General features: G+C 32.8%; 4 protein-coding genes across 6 annotated transcripts; 2 read left to right on the plus strand and 2 right to left on the minus strand.

Annotated features, from left to right (window-relative positions):
• Window positions 1-2,215: 2,215 nt before the first annotated feature.
• Window positions 2,216-3,906, plus strand: LOC105632156 (large ribosomal subunit protein eL14z). The gene is made up of 5 exons (XM_012214473.4): window positions 2,216-2,374; window positions 2,470-2,571; window positions 3,094-3,223; window positions 3,312-3,424; window positions 3,649-3,906. Exons 1-5 carry the CDS (start codon window positions 2,372-2,374, stop codon window positions 3,703-3,705), a joined length of 405 nt encoding a protein of 134 aa, XP_012069863.1. The 5' UTR covers window positions 2,216-2,371; the 3' UTR covers window positions 3,706-3,906.
• Window positions 3,907-5,542: 1,636 nt separating this feature from the next.
• Window positions 5,543-7,147, plus strand: LOC105632155 (Protein phosphatase 2C family protein). Its single transcript, XM_012214472.4, has 5 exons — window positions 5,543-5,834; window positions 5,934-6,221; window positions 6,347-6,608; window positions 6,702-6,838; window positions 6,909-7,147. Exons 1-5 carry the CDS (start codon window positions 5,802-5,804, stop codon window positions 7,044-7,046), a joined length of 858 nt encoding a protein of 285 aa, XP_012069862.1. The 5' UTR covers window positions 5,543-5,801; the 3' UTR covers window positions 7,047-7,147.
• Window positions 7,148-7,502: 355 nt separating this feature from the next.
• LOC105632153 (COP1-interacting protein-like protein) lies at window positions 7,503-15,595 on the minus strand. Of its 3 annotated transcripts, none has more exons than XM_012214471.4 (14): window positions 15,511-15,595; window positions 15,218-15,310; window positions 14,490-14,669; window positions 14,183-14,303; window positions 14,064-14,103; window positions 13,666-13,718; window positions 13,535-13,590; window positions 13,225-13,377; window positions 12,877-13,082; window positions 10,361-11,919; window positions 9,226-10,182; window positions 8,419-8,830; window positions 7,918-7,983; window positions 7,503-7,837 (listed from the first exon to the last, which is right to left on the minus strand). In XM_012214471.4, exons 2-14 carry the CDS (start codon window positions 15,274-15,276, stop codon window positions 7,770-7,772), a joined length of 3,930 nt encoding a protein of 1,309 aa, XP_012069861.1. In that variant the 5' UTR covers window positions 15,277-15,310; window positions 15,511-15,595; the 3' UTR covers window positions 7,503-7,769. The 3 variants fall into 3 exon arrangements, with proteins under 3 accessions (XP_012069861.1, XP_020534134.1, XP_089579824.1); XM_020678475.2 differs by having other exon boundaries at window positions 15,537-15,555; XM_089723698.1 differs by lacking the exons at window positions 14,064-14,103; window positions 14,183-14,303; window positions 14,490-14,669; window positions 15,218-15,310; window positions 15,511-15,595 and having other exon boundaries at window positions 13,509-13,590; window positions 13,666-13,701.
• Window positions 15,596-20,128: 4,533 nt separating this feature from the next.
• LOC105632240 (ENTH/VHS family protein) lies at window positions 20,129-21,964 on the minus strand. The gene is made up of 4 exons (XM_012214556.4): window positions 21,731-21,964; window positions 21,519-21,641; window positions 21,062-21,223; window positions 20,129-20,979 (listed from the first exon to the last, which is right to left on the minus strand). Exons 1-4 carry the CDS (start codon window positions 21,835-21,837, stop codon window positions 20,352-20,354), a joined length of 1,020 nt encoding a protein of 339 aa, XP_012069946.1. The 5' UTR covers window positions 21,838-21,964; the 3' UTR covers window positions 20,129-20,351.
• Between the last annotated feature and the right edge of the window lie 438 nt (window positions 21,965-22,402).

The following is a 22,402-nucleotide window of genomic DNA, read 5'->3' on the forward strand; positions in this document are numbered from 1 at the left end:
TTTGCATTGGATTCCATGTACCAATTCTTTAATTGCCACTAATTAGTGCCAACTTCATTTTTATTCCAATAACCTAAAGTGATCATATATAAGAGTGCTAGAGGTTCTAGCTATGCATAATATGTATTTTCAGCATACTGAGTGGTGATTATAAGCGAATATTTTTATATTTGCAAATTAAACTAGAAGTCTCTATCGGCATCTATGTCTTTGGAATCCATAGATAATTAAGCTTTAATTAAATTATGTCATTAATTCTAAATTATGGGATACTTTCTGTTCAAATAATTTAAAAGCCTGAGGTGAATAAGAAAGTTGCTTTTGTTTTTTTCAGGAAAGGAAATAATTTAAAGAACCTTATAGTTCTGAAAGAAAAAGAAAAGGAGACAGATACTATTTTTATGTTGAAAAGAAGTATTTCTATGGCAGCTTGTGAACAGTTGAAAACTTGAAATGGCTAAATCAGATCATAGATTGCTAAAATTAATGTTGGTAGCTGTCGACGTTCTTAATTCTCTCTCACCAGCAGTCTGCAATGAATAATATAACTTTGAAATGTTGAGAGCGCTGTCCTTATAAAGCTCTTCTATTAGTGGTGATATAAGTATAATATCTGATTTTACACATAAAATTCGCTTGAAAATACAATTCAATTCCGCTTATCCTTTATTTCCATTTTAAGTTACTATTTATATTGCAAGCTGCCATTCTTTATAGTAAAGAAACAAGAAAGATGTTGACTTCTTTCCAGTTATATATATATATATATATATATGCATCTTCCCGTGCAATGCACAATTCAAAAATTCCAAAGTGTCCAAATTCTTGAAGCTTTCAGAAATTCCGTAATTATTTTGTTCAAAAATAACTCATAAGGATATCGTATTTTTATTCTAATTCAAAAGGGTTGAGACTATCATGCAAATGATTACTTAAAAACAAACCATGAGATCCTTTCAACTCCAAATGCGAAATAAATTTTGAAAAGAAACTAAATTTTCTTATATAAAAAGAATAAGCATCAATTCTTCTTTTTATTTATTCATACGAAAAAGATAACTTAGTAGGAAAGAACGAAACTGGAACCACACCGACCGGTATAATTCAAGTTTACTAAAATTGCAGATGCCATGAAATATAAATGATGCCTCAAGATAAGATAAAATTAATTAATGATTCTATTTACATAGTACCAAGCTTTCTTTCCAAATTATTAAAGAATCTCGATCCATATATGTCTTTCACTATAAAGAATCTTAACTTAAAATAACAAGAATTTGCTTTATTACCTATGGTAATTGAAAAGCGAAAATGAGTCTATGCTATGCCAAGAGATTAGCTGGAGTTGTTTTAAGCATTATCTCAAGGAATTTTGTTTTGTAAGAGGAGAATATAAAAATGACAAGCCGTGAACCAATTACCACTTGCTTGAAAATGATAAACCATCCGACAATAACTTTTCATGTAGCTTTACTCAAAATGCTACTTTTGTTATTCATAATAGCGTAACGTTTATATGGGTGTTTAGGATTCGAGGCAGTGGATTATGAAATATTAGTTCATTTAACGTTTGATGAAATACTAGTTAAATACTGACGACCGCTATGCCGATTAACAACTACTAAAATAACTAATTTTGCGGAATAGGGCTTTAGTGTATATATCATACCTTATTTATTATTATTAGGTACTTTAAAATAATAGGGATTTCACAAATTTTAATTACGAAACTAATTTCTAGCTTGAGCCAATCTCTTACATTTTTAGTAATCTGATTCATAAAAAAAAATAAAAGATAAAATATTTTGCAAGCCATGGGTTAGCTTTAGATGGTTAGGATAATGTGACCATATATATAGAAAATATGGGATTATAATGTCTCCATTTTTTAAAACAAGATTATTTTTCTGATGAATATACAATTTTCAGAAAGATAAATCATATTTTGTAGTACTGCATTATACCCCAGTATAACGGCGAACAGAGATTAATCATGGAAATTAATTTTTACTTTGCTGACTGGTACAATGTACAACGTTTCTTCCGTGTTTTAACTACCAAATCATATTACATTCTTAATTACCTTAAACGACAAACGCTATCTTTCTTGGACTAAGATAGCCCAATCCAAGTAAAGAAAACTTAGCCCAAATAAGATGCCTGTCCAAACATCACGCAGTACGGCCCAACCCCCTTAAAATTAAGAAAATAAACAAAGCCCTAGATCCGACAGTCCAAATTCCCTTATAAAAACTTGCTATATAAAAACAAAACCCTAACCCCCTCTCATTTTTCTTGCCCTCCGCCTCTTTCTTTCCTTCATCTTTCTGCTTCCGCAGCTCACAAGCTCACACAACGTCACTAGTTCAAGATGGTGAGTCCTCTTCGCCTTGTCTGCAAACCCCGATTTCTATTGACTTGCAAAATATTTTAGCATTTGATTTTTATTTTAATGGTGAATTTGTGCAGCCATTCAAGAGATACGTCGAGATCGGGCGGGTAGCACTCGTCAACTATGGAAAAGACTACGGAAGGCTTGTCGTCATCGTCGATGTTATCGACCAGAACCGAGTATGTGTTCAATACTTTCCTTTTTTTTTCAGTGATCAAACTTGTACAGATTAATCAACTATGGCTATGTTTTTTATTGTTCAATTGTTTCGTGATCTAATGGAATGTTTATACGTTTAACTGTTTACTCTATGTAGTGATACAACGATTTATTTGCTGTAGATACAGTATTTGTGTTTGCTCTTTTTATTAGTACGGCTTTGTGGGTTGTAATATCTATATTTTAATATTAACTGTTGAATTTAAATCTGCGCCCTGCACTTCTTTGTTTATTGTGATGAAATAACTGTGAAATGTTATTTGTAAACAATACTCGATGAGACTGCATTTAAAAGAGAATAATATATTTGTATCTATGAGCGCTAGGATTTGTACTTCGAACATGACTCTGCATTTAGCAGTTGGGATTTAATGTTTGTGAACTTCTTTTAGGGTCTGAAACTCTTTTTGTGTATATTGCAACGTATAGGAATTTTGTTGAGCACTTGCTGATTGGTAATTTTTGTTTTTCTTCCTTCTCAGGCCCTAGTTGATGCCCCAGATATGGTGAGGAGCCAAATGAACTTCAAGAGGCTTTCTCTCACTGATATCAAGATTGACATCAACAGAGTTCCCAAGAAGAAGAATTTGATTGAGGCTATGGAGAAGGCTGGTATGGAAAATATTTCTTACATAAATGTGCCTCATAGTTATTACACTGTCTTGTCTTCTAGTTCATTTTGCATTGTCCATGTTGGTAGATGTTAAGAACAAGTGGGAGAATAGCTCTTGGGGCAGAAAGCTGATTGTCCAAAAGAGAAGGGCATCTCTCAATGACTTCGATAGGTTCAAGTTGATGTTGGCTAAGATCAAGGTTAGTCATAGTACATTTTATACAATCAAGTGCTTAGATTACATTTTTGTTGTCTTTCTACTAGTGTTGTAGTTATATTGCTTTTTGTTTATTATTAAAAATGGTTAGTGGACTTGCTAGATTTTCCATTAAGTTCTGGTTCTGGATTTCTATATTAGCAAACAAATTTATGGCCTGTATTTTTTCCTACTCTTGCTAATGTATCTTATAATATCTAAATGCAGAGGGGTGGATTGATCAGGCAAGAGCTTGCTAAGCTGAAGAAAGAGAATGCGGCATAAAAGTATTAGTTTTGAGTTGTCAATTTTGTTATCAAATATTGTGCAAGTTGTTATTTTGGGATGCTATCCATTTTGGTTTTCTATTTACCTAGAGATTCAGGATTGTTCAAGGAAAACTTATTTTATAGTGAGTTCTATTGTGCAACATTTAATTTGACACAATGCTCTTGTTGCTTTCTTCATTAGTTATGTTGGATTTCATTTTGTGAGTGTTGTTTGCTTGCATATGTTAAAGAGATGTCCAGTTGTGTGCTTCTAGGCCTAAAGGTGGTTACATTCTGTTGCATATGTTGGAGAGATGTCCAGTTGTGTGCTTCTCGGCCTAAAGGAAATTACACTCTGTTGCAATAACATTGGGTGCCTCGTGGTTTTAGGGATTGATGCCCCATTTCTGTAGTATCAGTTCTGCAAATCTTTCTTCAATCCTTTGTGTTTTAACTATAGATGTAAGAATCAATTTAACAAGCTAAAGCAAACTGTTGTCTATTTGATTAGATGATAAAAGTTTGGGACATTCGTTGTAAAGGCACATGAATTAGGATCGCCCTTGCGTTTGTTTTACTTTTCTCCGCTTTGCTGATTTTCTTGTATCAAGTCACAGCAGGCCTCATAAGCTGCTTTAGATTCTCGTTGATACCGCTTTAAAAGCATCAACTGCGTTCTTCTATAGAGGTTACGTGTGTAAGACAATAAGAAAAAAAAATCAAGAACAGAAAATGTACTGAAGTAATTTCACTTTCTAAAATATGAATGCGAAAGTTATTTTACTAGTAAGTTTGAAAGAAAATGATTTAACTTGGAAACAATGAGTAATTGTCAGTTGTGTAAGAATTACTATAATTCTTGGTTAGCTTGTGGGTGGTATCATTTTTCTCCTATAAGTATTTTATTCTTTTGAGGCTTGTATGGGAGATAGGCAAAGATCAAATAGGCATGTTGATGGACAGTTGACACCCCAAATGGCAAATATCACGCAAATTTTCTGGTGGCTTAAATTCTGCTCACGCATGCCAAGCACTTGCAAGCAAACTTAGTTGGGTAAATTTATGTTCTTAACCTATTAGTTAATGACCTAATTAAATTGCTCACCTAGCTTGCCAAAATTGAAATTATGGCTTTGCACAACCACCTTGGTTGCCTTAATTGGCATCATACACCAAGGACCATTAGATGTTACTATAAGTTAGTACAATTAAGATTTTAATTAACACATTCACCACACAGCCAACTCTTTTCGAGTTTTAAATCTAGAAAAAACACTAGGTAACATTGAATGGAAAAAGTTAGACATCCATACGAAGGAAACACTTACATATTCCTATATGGGCTTATCTCATACACTAAATCAATCAAAAATAAATTTTTGTTGTAACAATAATATTTCTAACCATTCACTGAGGAAAAAAAAAAGAAATAAAATAGTAAAATTTTTCAAAAAAAAAAAAAAAAAAAAAAAACCTTTATGGATTCACTAAGTTATCCCATGCACTAGGTGTAAGTAAGTATTATCTCAATTTAAAACTGAAAAAATTGGTTAATCAAGTTGATCAGTAAAATTATAATAATCTAAATTCTCCTCTCTAAGTACAAGACTTAGGAAGGACTTGCCCTACTAATAGTTGGAGGAAAGAAAAACTATTAAGGTTCTCGTTTTTGAAGTGGAAATATTTGGTGAAAAACTATTAAGCAAGTTTTAAGGGTCCTACTTACTTTCTGAAGTGGAAATATTTGATTTTCCTATTCCACATACAAGGGTGAGTATTCACCTGCCTGTTACATGCTTAATTTTCCTCAACTGATATAATCAAAATCAATAAATTTTCCCATTAATGCATTGACCTGAAAAATAGTTTTAGACTTTTTATTGACTAGAAAAATCTCTTAAATACCTTACCAAAGTAAGCCCAGGATTTCCCTTTCAAGCAAAGGGTCTCCCTACATCCCTCCCCCCCACCCCCACCCCCCCCTTCCTCCTCCTTTTTCATTTAATTATTGTTTGTTTAATGTGATTATCTTCCTCAAAACCATAAAATCAAGGATATCCAAAAAAAGGGTTTATTCTATTTATATATATCTCAAAATTGAAAGAGAGAAACATGGGACTGGAGGATCTTCATCTCAAGCTCCAGGTATGTCTGAATTCTATTTAAAAAGGATGTCATATCAAGTTCAAAAGAATTGATTTTGATACTGATATAGGGTTAAGCTGTTTTCTTGATTTCTTTAAGGCATTTAGGCTTAGAAGGTTTCTGGTAAGATATAGAAGCAAGAAAAGAGAGATTGATACAACAAAGAAGTCTTCATGGATGACACCAATATCTCATGGGTACCATGTAGTTGAAGATCATTCATTTAAAGGAGGTTCACGTGATGCAACAGATTCTGACTCAGTTATAGTTCAAAGAGAGCAACTACAAAAGCTTGAGCTATGGTTTTTCGGAGTTTTTGATTCTCGAATCGGCGATCGAGTCACCAAATACCTTCAATCCCACCTGTTTGATAGAAATCCTAAAGAGGTATTGTTACCCTCTCAAACAAAACCATACATTTTCTTTTTCCAATTATTTTTCTCAAAATACTATGACTGTGGCGTTTTTTTGAGTACATATTAGCTATGACATTACTACATGGTGCCTTGCAGTTTCAGATAAGAAGAAAGAGCGAAGAAACTATAAGAAAAGCTTATCTTGGAGCTAGAGCAAAGATTAAGGAAACACAGAAACCAGATGATGAGACAAGGAGAGTGAGTTCAGCTTCTGTAATGGTAATCAATGGAGAAAAGCTTGTGATAGCTAACATGGGTGACTATAGAGCTGTGGTTTGTAGAAATGGCGTGGCTCATCAAATGAGCAGCAAGCACCAGCAAACAAATAAAAGGCACTGGTATCGCAGGCTCTTTTCTGGTACGGACACCTCTAAGTTCTAAAGTGTACTATAATAGCTAGTTGACCTACTTTGTGGCCCGAAATTTGATTACCTTTTTGTGAATTTTAAAGTAAGGATATGGGCATGGAACTCCAGAAACTTAGCAACAAGCACTAAACTCTCAAAAGGCTCAGAGCTGGTTATTGGAAGTGAAAGGATTGATCCTGATACTGAATTTGTTATCATAGCAAGCACTGGCATTTGGGAGGTAATTAATTAGTGAATAATTAACGCAAAACTTTTGTAACAAAATGTAATTTAGATGTATACTTGTGCAGGTGATGAAGAATCAAGAAGCTGTGAATCTGATCAGACACATGGAGGATCCACAAGAAGCTGCTGAGTGTTTGGCAAAGGAGGGGTTATCTCGAATGAGCAAAAGCAACATTTCTTGTGTTATTATTCGTTTTGACTGATAGATTTAGGGTTAATTGCTCTTTTCTTTTTCAATTCCATTTGTATGAGTAATCCTGAATCCTAAATTATTTAAAGCAATAAAAATATAAAATTTTTGCAATTGCTGTTTATGTCTTTGAATGATACCAGACCCTAAACTATGACGTGTTGCTGGACTGACTAGTGATTTCTACTTTCACCTACCTCTCTAATTCTTTACTTTCCAACCAAAACCCTGATGTTAAGTATCGTGTTTTTATTTATAACTCAGAAAACTTCGTTTTCGGGTCACTTTGGAGACCAAGAATGGTCACACTACAAGAAGACGAGTGGATATAAAAGTACCATACAAGTAAACCAATGTACATTTGCTGTAAAAAAACCCAATGCCCTTCTAAAATGATACAAATGAGTAATGTGAAGGACAACTTTTTGTATTGGTCATTAACATTTAATCAATTCAATGGACGAGGAAATTACAAAATTGATTCACCATAATAACTTTGAAATATGAAATTGGAACATGAATGCACATACATCATCAATTCTATAGCAACATAGTTATATCATTTTTTTTTCAGTTTTTTCTTGTTTTTTGTCTTTTTACAGTTACAAGACAGGGAAAATGAATAAACACAAAATTCTGTAAACAATTCACAACCCAAATGGTGTAAAATAAGACGAGCGCTTCGCTTCCTCACCTTCAAATTTAACAGCATTCACATTCTCAAGCATGCACATTGTCAAGCATACTGCTTCTTTTCACTGTTCTTGCTTCTGAAGGGTGATAACAAGGAAAAATGGCGCGAAGCTGCAGCAGAATTCATCATCTTATAAACTGAAAAATTTAAGAGCATGGTGAAAATGCTTAATTGAATCGTGCAAACTTACTCTTCTGAGGAGTGGTTCCAGCAGTCGGGGTTTCATCTTGGGATATTAGATTCTTCAATGTATGAACTGGATATGACAACAAAATGTTGAGTCAGCTTAAATCGTAAATATTACCAATAATGATTTGAATAAAGCAAAAGTCATTTTTAAAACATTTCAAATTGCAGCTACTGTGCAACCTATGTTAATGTAGTGAATTTCTTGATACTAGTTTCTTTTAATCAACGATATCAGGGCCTGAATGTGAATATTATAGTAAAGCAATTAGAGAGTAAAATATGTTGTTGTAAAACCAGATATAATTTTTGGTCCAAGATAAAAGACATCTGTATGCGAGTAAGATTCTAGGATATTTGTTTGCTGATATTTAAATGTTTCCACGAGTTGTTGCTTGTTAGTCGTATTTTGCAGACCTTATAAGCAGTTACTGAATTTTTTTTTTTTTTCCAAACCTTTGCCATTCATTAGAAAGCACAAAGGAAGGAATGTAATGCTTTTTACCTTCACTAGAAGTAGCAATATTTGCATTTGTATCTTCCGCCTCAGAACCATCCACACTGATATTGTCCAATTCAGCATTACGCTCACTGGTAGTATGACTCTTTTTTCCAAATTTCAGCAGCCTTCTAAACCCTTTTGATGATTCTTTTGCCTGGGGCTTATCCAATGCTTCAGGGATCTTTTCTAATTTTAAGCTTTTAGGATCATATATCTGAGCTCTAACAGTCTCCATGCCTGCTGTTGCTGTCTGTGAGCTAGTTGGAGGTGCTTTGCTGTACTCCGAATTTCGGGTGCATGGATCTTCCAGAGAAGAGACCCGAGCAAAAGGAGCCTGGTATGGCTTTTCAGCAATGCCAGTGCTTGAATGCTTAGGTGGTTCCTTCACTATATTACCTGCATTTTCACTTGTCACCTGACAGCAAAAAGTTTCACACAAAAACGTCAAATCAATAGGCAACTTTCACATTCAAAGAGAAAAAATGTTAAGCTCTTGTCAAGATACGAAACATGATTACAAAGTGATCACCAACTGATCTGACTCACAGCACAATATTCAGGGTGAGGGGAAAAAATAGAACTTTTTAGCAGTTAATTCAATTTTTCATACTGACAGAAGAGCTATCAAACAGGTGAATGATGATGATTCAACAACAAAGATCACTGTGAGGTTTTCATTATAACATATTTAATAAATCAGAATTCTTCCAATTCTTTATTTTAGTACCATATTATATGTCAACGAATTTAAGTGTGCAGAAATACACATAAAAATGATTGGGCCATACCCATTTTGGAGTTCTGACCTACCTTATATGTACTGGGTAGCACTTGTAATTGGTGTTCACTAGGTTCTCTGTCAATCTCATCCGTCGCAATTGGTGAAACTGGTGCTCGGATCGCTGCATAGTTTGACACAGTCTCAGTTTTTTCTCCTGTTATATTATTACTGGAGTGCCCCTTTTGCGTTTCCCTAGTTTCTCCTGATGTAAGCACAGAAGGAACGGAGGGCTTTTCACATTCTAGCATCACAACAGTCTTTTCGATTATTGGGCTGCCATCCCCATCACTATGATATGAATTTTTATCAGTATTCCTTTTCACTTCAGTAACTTCGGAAGTGGTATTAGACTTACTTCCGTTCTGTTTATTATGGGGTATTTCTTTCCCAGCTGATTTGCCATGGGGAACATCAGATCCCTTCGTGGTTCTAATTTTCAGTTCCGGAAGAGATGCAATCTTGTCTTTATCATGGTTGACAATTGCAGATATTTTCCTGCTTTCAGGTCCATTTGATACTTTTGGCTTTGATACTGGCTCAGTGTTTCGTGGCTTAACTGAAGTAGCATTCTGACTGCTACTTAATTTAGGCTCTGATAATCTTCTAATTCGAGCCATGGATGTCTTTGCATCAGGCGTTAGACTATTTTTCTGTTTCTTTGGTTCAGGCAATGACGATACTGACCGGCTTACTCTATTTCCTGCAGAGTGACTGCCGGTGCTCAGTTTGCTGGATTTCGAAGCTTTAAGAGAGTCAGTAGATCCTGCAGAGACAGTTCTGACAGGGAACCTTTGCAGGGGTGATACTGATCCAAGCTCTGAATCACTGAACTTTGATCCTTTGTAAGAGCTTGGAGAAAGTTTTGTTGGCAATTGTTTTCTGGTTTGCTGTGAAGATGGCTGACCAGGAATGGAGCTGCCTCGGGCAGCAATTCTCTTCTGCCTCTCCAACTTCAAAGCTTCCAGACGTTTTATTTCCTCCTCTTCCTGTAAAAGCACAAAGCTGTGAATAAACCCAAGAACTAGTTGGCTTAAAGGCGAAACAAAAAAAAAAACCACTATCCCGAGATTTTTAAACCATGCAATATTTTACAGCACTTTGCTGGGAGTGTTTCAACTTTCAATATGGAGGTTAAGTGCTTGCTAAATGGACAGGAAAGCACACCTTTTCTTTCTTCATTTTCTGTAGATCGGCCTTAAATGATCTAAGCTTCTCAGCACGTGCCCTGGCCTCATCCAAAGGACTCAACTTTGAAGGTTTCCCTTTCCTTATTGGTCCCACTGTCTTTTTATCTGGAACAAGTTTTGATTTCCGGTCCTTGTCCACCTTTTTAGTGCCTTGCCTGACACCAGTAACAGCCTCCCTGTTTTTCTTGTCCAATGAAGCAATATTTTCAGCATGAACCTGCATATCATAATCTAAAGGGTCATAACCAACTGTCCCCTTTTCTGCACCACGCTCAGGCATCAAATTTAAATCATCTGGCTCATATTTGACTTGGCTTCCATCCCTATTAGATGAGTTTTCTACCCGAGCTGATGGAAACTCATTATCCATGTCAATTGCATGCCTTCCACCAGTTCCAATTTGATCCACTGAGGTTGACCTCAATGAAACCACATAAGAATCATCATCCATATTATGGGATGAACTCTGGTACAACTCTTTGTTAGGATGCACAAATCCATTTACTGCCAATGGATTTGATGAACTTAAAAAACCTGACTGATTTTCTTGTCCATGTATCATAAAATCATCATTGGTTGATCTCCTATATCTACCTCTCCTTTCTGCAGATTGAATATCCATTGGACCATCCGTGAAGCTTTCGCCATTGCTAGATTGACCCATTCTTTTTGATATCAATGATTCATCATTTGAGACCTTCATGCGGGCAAAGTTTCCACTAATTCTCTGCATATCTGTCGTATTCCCTTCTTGAGTATCAACTATCTCTCGTCCATCAAAATCTAAAGGGTCGTCTCCTGCTGTATTTTGTCGCCTTTTAACTCGAACATTCTTTTCCATCGCAAACATACCTTTATCCACAGCATGTTCAGCTTCATCCGCACCTTTCAGTAAATAATTTTGAAATGCTTGCCAATGTCCCCCATCTGCCTCATTCCCTTGAATTTTTCCTTCCCTATCAGACACATCCAACCTATCTGTAGATTTTGCATGGCTTCCTTTCCTTTTTGAGGTTCTCCTAGAGTTCTTAGTCTCTGATAAATCTCCCACATTCTCATCAGTTTCAGAACCTGAGGCTGATTGTGAATCACTATCAGACGATTCCTGCCTCTTTGAAGTGATATAATTAATGTTCCGAATAACTACCATGCCAGATTGCTTTCTACTTGATCGACTAGACTTTTTCCCTGGTTCTTGATTTCCTGAAGTTTCTTTGTCCAACTCCATATCCACTTCCCCTGTTTCATGGTCAGGGTCGTCATCCCCACTATCCATGGAATGCCTTCTCCGTCCCTTTCTTCGACCAGCCTTAACTCTAGTATCTTCCCCTGATGGATTTGGTGCCTGAAAAAATGGGCTATTTCCTGGGTAATTCTGATAGTAAGGAATGCCTTGCATGGGATATCCCTGAAAGACAGGCAATGCACCAGGTGGAGAATGAATAGGCCATGGAGGGAACATAGGATGTGGAAACTGGCCTTGAAAATATTCTTGCTGGCTCGAAAATGGTTGTTGATCCATGGGAGGCTTTTCATCTATCACATGAACAAGCAATTTTTTTTTCATTAAATTTCAATGCAAGAGAATGGAATGCTGTGCTACAAGTATAATGATGGTATGAACTACATTAAGAAACCTCAAATAAAGAAAGTGTTACACATCCATGACTGTTAGTTAGAAATTTGAAGGCTTTTAGGCATGTGTTACCATCTGCTTTGTTTCTTGTACATGAACACCAACAGCCTTACAGAGTGTTTGACATGAATGACCGGGCCCTTTTTCAATGCTAAAAAAAAAAGCTTTCTAAAGATTGACCATGTACAAGAACTGAGGTACGATCACTCTTCCCCTCTGTATTAATGATACATCATCTCCTAGCAAACTGTGCTACTATGGTTTCAGTTGAAACAGACAAATTATACATTTCGGCACTATATCAATCTAACTACAAAATCATTGAGGTAAAACAAAAGGTATCATTTTTTCATGATGATGCAAAATTTGTGATTTGCATTCCTAAGGGATCGAACTAAAAAGTAAGATTCTTTCCCATCTTTGCAAACTAACAAATCCATAAACCATTGATATTAGCTATTTGCTATTAACCAATCCAACAATTTTAAGTGATTTGTATTGGGCGAGAGCAAGGAGGGGTCTTATCTCTGGCTCTTCTACACCCCATATGTGTTGCTTATATCAGTATTGCTACTGCCAGCTCATAGCTCTATGACAATAAATTTGCAGCAGACTCATACAAAAAGTTAGAATAAGAAAATACGAGATGAGCTCCTTTCTTCTGTACCATATAACTATACCCATATAAGAAGCAAATCAAATGTTGGATGCAGAAGTAAACAATGTATCTTCATAACAGAAAGACATGGAATAATTTAAGGATCAGAAGACCATTGAATTGAGACATCCATCTTGAATCGTCAAGCAAGTGCCCATGATAAAATCATTTGGGACCAGGTTAGACCATAAGCTCATACCTGAATGTGAGTCGACACCTATTTTCCCATTACTATCTGGAGTTTCAGGCCACTGCTTGCTGATTGCACTGGAAAGAACAATACCAGATGCATTCATGGCAGAGAAGTCAGAACGGCTAGATGTTGCTTCCCCTGCTTCAATTTCAACCCATTGGCCAGTTTCATGCTTTCTCTTCCACAAGTCCATAAATCTCACACATGCATCCCTGTTGACATCGGCAAATAAAACCACATTAGGGATGATTCTCAGGGCCGGAAGTAAAACCATGCCGCAAACCACTTGATGAAGAATATAATAATTTAATCTCAAAAGGATGAATGTGATCAGTCCAAAAATAGGCTGCTTACATTAAGCGTGAGGCTCCAAAAGTTTCAGCAAATGCCATCAAAGGTGCCATGTGATCAATGTCAAAACCAGCAGCTACAGCACGAGCAAAGGCCATGCCTTGCTCTTTCTGCAGCACAGTTTTGCGTGTCTCCAGAACTTTCATAAGCTGAACTCTAGCAATACAAACGAAATAGATTTGGTTAAGCCTTGTAAATGAATGTGTACATAATAAATTACAGATTCATGGTAGTAATTTAGCAATCACCACGATTGCAAAAAATTAAGATTTTTTACATAACCTTACAAGTCATGGTAATACATGGTACGTACTTTGAATTTCCCTCCTGCGCTACTGACACATTTGCTTCAGGTGGCTGTGCACCAGGCTGCCAGATGACAAAGGGATAAAATTTAAGATATATGGTTCATTATGCAATTAAGGTTATATAGTACCCACCCACCTTGTAAAGGACAATGGCTTTCTCCTCATTAGAATCTAGCAAAGGCCTGGTACCTGTCAGAACCAGAAAGTGTAATTCCAAAACAAATGGCATTATAGAAATATTAACTAGAAACTTACATTTTCCAGCAATCTAGTTTTTACAACAAAAAGCTTGATAAAATAAAATACCTCACGTTACAAAGCTTTGCTAATATGCTACTATAAGACCCATATGCTACCCCCACTAGAAGAGAGAGAAGGGAGTAGAAAACGGGAATAAGAAGAAAAAAAAGAAAAAGAAGAAAATTGAATTGATAAACTGAGAACAAATGTAAAACAGTTCCAATTAGATTAAAAATAGGAACATGATGTTCATAAAACAAGGAACAGTATGTCCAGATGTCTTCTTCAAAGTACCTTCAATGCGTTCCACAGATTTTGCTTGATGATCTTCTACCTATGACACAAAAATGCAACTAAAGTTGAATTGTAGGCTTTGATTTGAAGATCACAAGTTTCCTAAAGATTTTACATACCATGTTCAACCCAATTTCATTATTACTTTGAATTGCTATTGCCTCTTCTATTTGTATGATCTCAGATTCCAAGGTGTACACGCGTTCCAAAATCTCTGGAGTGCTCACAAATCGAACAAACCTATAAAATGAAAACATATTAGTCTGCGGCTCTGCAATACCAGTATCAGGAGAATATTGCATAAATATGTCCATTTATTATGCTTAAGAAGCCAAATATAATGCCGGTTGATAACCACACCACCAACAACAACGAAAAAGAAAAAAAAGACGCAATAAGGGAGGAGCAGTAAATAACAAGGCAAACCTTTCAATTGTTCCTCTTGTAAACCATGTAGCATCATTTCCAGGCTCTGGCTCAAGGATAATTGAGTAACCCCCCTTGGCCATTTGATCCTGTGCAGTCTTTAAGTGCGCAAGGAACGGATTAACCAACCCAGAAGCTATTTTCTCCGTCTTTCCATTTGCTGATATAACCAAATCACACCTGGAAAAACACAAAGTTCAAGTTCCATGATAAAAAGGCAAAAAACTGAATTGAATTTTCCTGATGGATAATGATATTCCAAGCAATAACACTTGAAGACCAATACATTGAACTCTATAATGTGCTACAAATGCAAAATTCATACACCAAGGAAAGTTAAAAAAGGAAAAGGCAAGTTCTGAAAAGTCAACTAATAAAGCTTCATTGGTGACACAACGTATATTGAAACTGCCATTTTCAAGAATGAATCAAATTCAAGTTCACGAAATAATAAGATAGTATAAACAAGAAAGTAAAAATTTCAATCTGAAATATCAAATTCAGAAAAAAAGAAGCACATACTAATCACAAAATCAGATCACTTAGAAAACAAGCAGGTTTCCAAAAATAGAAATAACTACTAAAAACACAATACAAAATAAAAGTGCTGCTTTCTGACCCAAACAATAAGCGATTCATTTCTAATGAAAAACACACCCAAAAGGCCCGAATAAGCTTGGTTTAAGCTGGCATGTATTTAGTAAGTTAATCAAAAGAGATAAGAGTACCTGGTTCGAGTTGGAGTGAGCTGAAAAACAGCTGAGTCGAGCCGAGTTGAAAACTTCATTGTTGCCAAGAACCGATCTTTAGTCACCTCAAAGCTGAGATCAGTCACTCATCAAATGAGAATCGAAAAGAAACCAAAAATAAATGAAGAAGAAAAAAAAAAAAAAAAAAACAAAAAGAGCTTCTAAAGATTTGTATAAAGGGACTGTGAAGTCATAAATATGAATTTTCACTCTGTATAAAAGAAAGCTCAAGAAAGTAAAGTTGCAGAGAACCCAAGAGAGGAAAGGTGTACAGGGAGAAAGAGAGAAAGAGAGAGACTTTGGATGCCAACTGAAGAGTGAGAATCTTGTTTGCTAGAGAAAAAGAGTGACGTTATTGTTGAATTATCTTGCAGAGGTAAATAAGAGAAAGATAAAGGGTAGAATAGGGAATTCGTAGATAAAGTTGACAAGACATTGTGGGAAACGTAAGAACTATAACAGGACAAATATTTTATTGGAGTTGGTCCATTCTGTTGAAGGATTTCTGTATACGAAATTACCACATTAGCCTCAGATTTTCAACGTTACCGTTGAGAGCGTCACCACTAGGATCGTGCGGCGTTGTGGCCGTTTGGTGAAGATAGTCAAGCCTCAATTTTACCGGTTGAAAGGGACTATTATTTATTATTTATTATTTATTATTATTTTTAATATTGTACCACAAACTTGGATGAATCATCTACAAAATGCTAAAACAAAGTTGAAAATAAACATAAATTTACTCTTAATAATATCTTAATTAAGCAATTATCTTTCAGAATGTCATTTCTTGCAAGACTACAGAAAGTAAAAAGCATGTATCTTGTGGTGCAGATAGAGTAAAAATGGGACCAAGTAACCCTAAATACAAAACATAGATTTTTTTTTTATTAGCTAATTAGAAAATACACAATGTACGCACAAATTAGAGATAATAATATTAACTAATTTAATCCTTACATGCACTTTTCAGCAACGGATATAAAATTATGAATAACCAATTTATTTTTCTGTGAAACATGAAATATTTTTCTGTGAAACATGAAATCTGACTAATTTATTTTTCCGTGAATATGAAATCATCGGTGGATTAATGTTAAACATTTTTTATTATAACCAAGACATAGAATATTTTTTAACAAGCAAAGGAGATTTTAATTACCTTAGTAGTTTTAGTAGGATTGCTTTGAGATTCAAAACTAGGACGATTTAGAGATATTTTGAATATCTATTTTGTGGAAGAATAGGTCAAATGATAGTTGAATATCATAAATTTGAAATTTAAATCCGTAAAATTGAAAAGATTGAATTCACTCTTTAGAATTTTTTTTTTTTAGAAAAGTTTAGTCATTGCAGATATTTAAATTAGAATTTCAAAAATTATTTGAAGTAAGTTAAAAGTCCCAATTAAGGCAGTTTATTTATTACCATTTAAAAGAACATATCATTCAAATAATTTTTTTTTAAAAAAAATACAATATATCTTTTTGATAATCATGATAAATTAAGTTACTTATTATCAAATATTATTAAACTATTTAAAAAGTTATTTTTAAATGGCTCTGAAAAATATTTAGCAAATTACTTTTAAACTGATTTATAAACTAAAATATATATTTTAAATTCAAAGTTAAAAGTAAATAGCTAAATGGTAAATGAATGAGTTTGTCTGTCTGTCGTATAATAAGAAAAATTTAAATTCTGATATTTTTGAATAATTAAAAATTTGTCAATATATTAAAAAACTAAAAATAACAAAAGAAAACTTTAATTGGACCTCGTTTTTCTGAGCGCGGGGAGGAATATTAAGATTTGGTGATATCAAATGATTGGATAAATTATTGGTCGTTACCCAATCATCCCTTTTAATTAGATAAAAAAAAATTGTCCCTTTTAATTTATGTCTATTTATATTTTTTGTTGTTTTAGTAATTAATTTTTTTATATAACTTCTCTTTATTATTATTATTATTATTATTATTATTATTATTATTATTATTTTGAATTTGAGATGTTGGCATCTATCATATGTGTGCCCATTTTCTGCCAGAGATAGTTTTTTTAATATTCATAAGATAAAATCAGTGGTAAATGAATTACCTTTTACTTCAATTTTAGTGCCATTCCATAAAGAGAATACTCCATTATTTTCTGATAAAGGATTAAAATCATCAACACCGCAATAAAATAAAGTAAAATTGTTTTTATTTATTTAAATCAACAGTTAGCTCTGTTTAAGAAAGAAAATATTTTTTTATATTGGATGTACATGCATTTTTTTTTTTGGCTCAGTCAATAATTAATTATCATTTAAAAAATACTTATTAAATATTTTTTCATTTATAATAAAGAACATTAAAGCCAAAAATATCCATATTTTATGGGACATATTTATATTTGAGGCTATAAATAATTTGAGCTTAACTCGATAAGGATATATTTAAGATAGTTTCAAACTTAAAAATTAAAGTTTACAATTTGCTTATTCAAAACAGCCAACACGAGTTCAACCGAATAATTATAAACATAAAATGGTCATTGAACTCGAGCTTGAAATTTATTAAAACAAAACAACATCATTTTAATATAAATTTAATTGACTTTAACTCTTTTTAAGTTAATTTTTAAATTTGGGTCAGCTCAATAAAACTAATTCATGAGCTTGGCTCCACTAAGTGAACTCACAAATCAACTTACGAATTGATGAGCTGAGTTTGAGTGGGGCTCAATAGTTCGACTTAAACTTTACTCAATAAACTTATCAAACGAGCTCGAGTAAATGTTTTTAATTCAACCTCAAGTAACTCCAACGGTTGGACTTCATATTGATTCTTCTTTCTTTGTTTAATCAATGCTTGGCCCATACGTGATTGAAATTCTGGACATTTAGCTGGGTTTTATTTATATTGAAATATTAAAACATATCTCCTTCTCTTGTTTCTAGCCATGGATGAAAAGATGGTAGTTCCTCTCTTTATTTATTAATTAATGAAATTAATTATTCTTCTCTTCGTAGGAAAGGGGTGATACAACAGTACAACCACACCAAAAATATTTAAAAATAGAAATTTCATGGCTTTTGTTTAACATTTTTTTTTTCTTGAAAGCATTTTTTATAATAATGCTAAATCGAGTTTGAAAACATCTTTAAACAAATTACTGGCCTCTGGAAAAAATAGTTACTAATTATTTAGCCTCTAAATTTCTAATTTTTCAATAAATCATTTGTTCATCTTTAATATCAGCACTGTTAAACTATTTACTTTTTTTTTTTTTTTTTTTTTTTTGGCTAAGGGACGGACAAAATAAAAATATTATGTTAAATGTGAATGAAAAAGTGGAGTTACCTGCTATTTCGGTTACCTTAAGCAGCCGTCATAAAGGACTGTGTGTCCTCTTTTTAAAGGTGAAAGGCCCATTTTTCATGACCAGGGCTGAGCATGGTTGCTATTGGGCCTCTTTTACCTACCTTTTGTCCTTCCTCCACTTTCCAATACAGAATATTAAGGACATGCAATTATGTATTATATTATGGTTAGTTGCTTTATAGGATAGTTTCTAATTTTAAATTACATATTTTTGCCTTTCAAACAGATAAAACGACAATGTATTTGGACCCCTCTTTTCAAATACTATGATCACACTGCAACACGCGCTAATTATTGTAATATGCTCATTTCATTTATGCTCACCACACTAAATAAATAGCAAATTAAGAAAGAAGGTAAGTAATAATGACTCTATTAATTATTATTAATTAATGTTGTTTTGCATGTTAATGCATAGCTTATTATTTATAAATATTACCTGATAAATAGATTTATGTTCAAATCCTTCTTCTCGATTAATATTTTTTTTTTTGAATTGTTTCGTATAGTGTCTAAATCCGTATCTATTTTTACAATACACGATATCTTCACTCATATTCGGAGGCAAAGGGCCTGGTTAGAGAGAAAAAAATGCTTTAGAAGCAAAGAGATTGACCTGTGAAAAAAAATGTTCTCCAGAAGAAAGCTAATTGGCAAAAATAGACTATTTTTTAGTTTAATTTTTTCTGCAAGATTAGAAGTTTAGCGAACTTATTTTAATATTAAAATAAAGGACAACTATAGTAGTGAACAACGACATATAAAGAACAAACAAGAATATTTGTATTATTTTCCTAAAACAAAAAATTAGTTTAAATATTATATAAATTTATTATTCTACTAGGTAAACGTTTTAATTCAATTAGAAAGCAAATGCCTTACTAATTTATATATTATTATGATAATAAAAAACTAATATTTGGACTCAAGTAAGAATCCTAATATTAAGATCTAATAAGAAAACACGGATGCTTTTATTACTAGATTCATAATTAATAATTTTAAAAAAATTATTAATGGACAATCTTTTTTCTAAAAAAATGATAAAAAAAGAATTAATGTTTGAACTCAAATATAAGAATTATAATATTAAGATGTAATAAAAAAAACACAGAAATTTTTAAAAAATTATTATCATCACCATGAAGGACAAACATAGAAAAAATACAACCTAATTAGATAAACTTTAACTCAATTAGGAAAAAATTAAGTATATCTCCAGAAATTTATTATTATGGCAATTAGTAACTAATATTTTTAATTAATTAGAAACTCAAACATTAAAGTTTAAAATGAAAAGGATTTCATTATCTGTAATTCCAAATTTAAAACGAAATAGTTAGTCACTTACTAATATAGGAGAAAAAAGTTTACATAAAAGATCAATAATGATCTATGAATAAAATTAATATATATATATATATATATATATATTAATTTTCAATTGTAAATTTCAATCAACTAAAACTATATTCATGTAAATATCATATTGAAAATTCATTTTCATTAATTACATATAACTAAACAGAACAAAATTGCATTCTATACTCATTCACATTAATTACATTTCCACAATAATGGTGACATATTTATATATGTACACTCATCGTTACTACTTTATTATATGTTTTTGATTTTGGCCAAAAAGAAAAAGAAAGAAAAAAAAAATTACATAACAAAATTGAATGGGAACTGTATGAACCAAACCCAAAAAGATAATTTATCAAAAAATAATTAATCCTGTATTAGTATCCCAAGGAAAATTGGCGATCATACTTTTTCTTTATCAACTTCCCCACATCAGAAATGCTCCTGAAAAACTCTTTATTCTGATGACCGTGACATTTTCTTGGACTAATAATACCACCGGCAAGCTTCAAGCAAATTCCATTAACCGACCCTTCTTGTTTTTCCATCCCCTTTACCATCTTCCCCTTCAGCCCATCATCTTCACAGTTCAACAAAGAACCCGTTTCTTGAATCGGAGGGCAATCCCACATATGCAACCCTTTCAAATCTTTATTACTATTGTTGTTATTATTATTATTGTTACTTGCATCAGTAATTTTATCCCTCATTTCTTGAAGGAATAATCCTTCGAGAGAATCTGTGTTTTCTTCTTCTTTTGTAAAAAATAATGGGTCATTGAACAAGGAACCTGTAAATGAATATGACCCAGAAGATGAAGTTCTTGATGATCCAGAGGTTGCTGATGAAGGAGAACGAGGAGATGTTATGCTCAAACTCCCAAATCCATGGATCTCTTTTGTTATTTTTATAGCTTTTAAACGTTCTTCTTTTAACATGTCTCCTCCTTCCAGTAGTTTTAATATGTGATCCGATCTTTTTTGCATGTTAGCTCCCCAGTCAAAACTGAAGAATTAAACTATTTTACATTAAAAGATGATTAATTATGTTATATATATAATGGAGCAATTATAAATATATTTATTACCCTTTGTTATCTATGTATTTAAATGTTCCAAGCTCGTCTATTACATCGCTGTCACATTGAAATTCTACCGCAAATTCTTCAGGGCCATGTGTTAATAGGAACTCAAGAAGTACCAGTGACTTGTAGCACTGCCTCCATTCCTTCCAATCTATATTATCAAACCTGCAATTTTATTTATTTCTCTCTTTTACTTATATTGTTAAATCACTAATCAAACACATACTGCATTTCATTAATTATTCATTGTTGAACTTATAATTAAAGATAAAGATTGAAATGTAACTAATTAGTTACCTCCTGTAGACTGTAGTGTGAAGAATATCCACAATTCTCTAATAGTCATTTCATTTATTTTTTTAAATATTGAAATTATGATTAAAGATTCAAATGTAATATCAAGATTTAAAAAGAAAAATTTGAATGAAATTGAAATTAGAGTTAACAATCAATTAATTACCTTCTGTGAAGAACATCAACAATTCTCCAGTAATCATCTATCCCATAAGATGCCTCAGCTATTATAGTCATTGTTTTAGCAACAGGGCCCCATGGATCATTATTTGTTGCTTCCTCAGCCAACCTTCACATACATTATTAAAAAAATTATCAAATGAAATTAAATCTGATATCTCTTAATAGAAATTTAAAAGAACGAAACAAAATACTTACAATTCAATTCTGCTAACATCAGTTAAAGCCAATCTTGCATTTTTGTATTTCTCCTGTAGAAAAGAACTTGCTTGCCTCTTGATCTGGTTCAAGAACAAGGTTCCCATGACTCTCTCTTTCTCTCTCTCTCTCTCTCTCTCTCAATCTGGGTTTTGAAAACTAACTTAATAATTAATATTATATCTTAAAAAATTTGTCTATTAGCTCAAAGCTTTAATTCTTCTGATGATAGACGAAAATATATTCAAAATTATAATCTCCTAATTTCCTAATATTAGAGTGACATATGGAGATAAATAAGCATTAATACGAAACAAGGGAGATAAAAAGAATAAAAATTACTGTATGGTTTACCATATTTTTAGGTTAGATATTGTAAGGGCCAAGTCCTTAATATAATAAATTTAACCACATACATATTTAGTATATTAATTATGTTTAAGGATTTTATACATTTTCTCAAATTCATCCATAAATATTTTTGAAAATCAATGAATTCTATTGTGATATTTTGATAATAATAATTTTATTTCATGTTCGCTTTTAAGAGAATCTTATCTTTTTTAAACTATTTATATTGATTTAAATTTAATTATTGAAATTTTAATAATGCGTAGTTTCTAAAAAAAAAAAAATTTGCAGGAGAAGGATAACAAAAATTTAGCATTAAAA

The sequence above is a fragment of the Jatropha curcas genome, chromosome 7 (assembly GCF_041381405.1).
Source record: "Jatropha curcas cultivar XTBG-Jc1 chromosome 7, XTBG_Jcur_1.0, whole genome shotgun sequence".
In the NCBI taxonomy this organism is placed as follows: Eukaryota; Viridiplantae; Streptophyta; class Magnoliopsida; order Malpighiales; family Euphorbiaceae; genus Jatropha; species Jatropha curcas.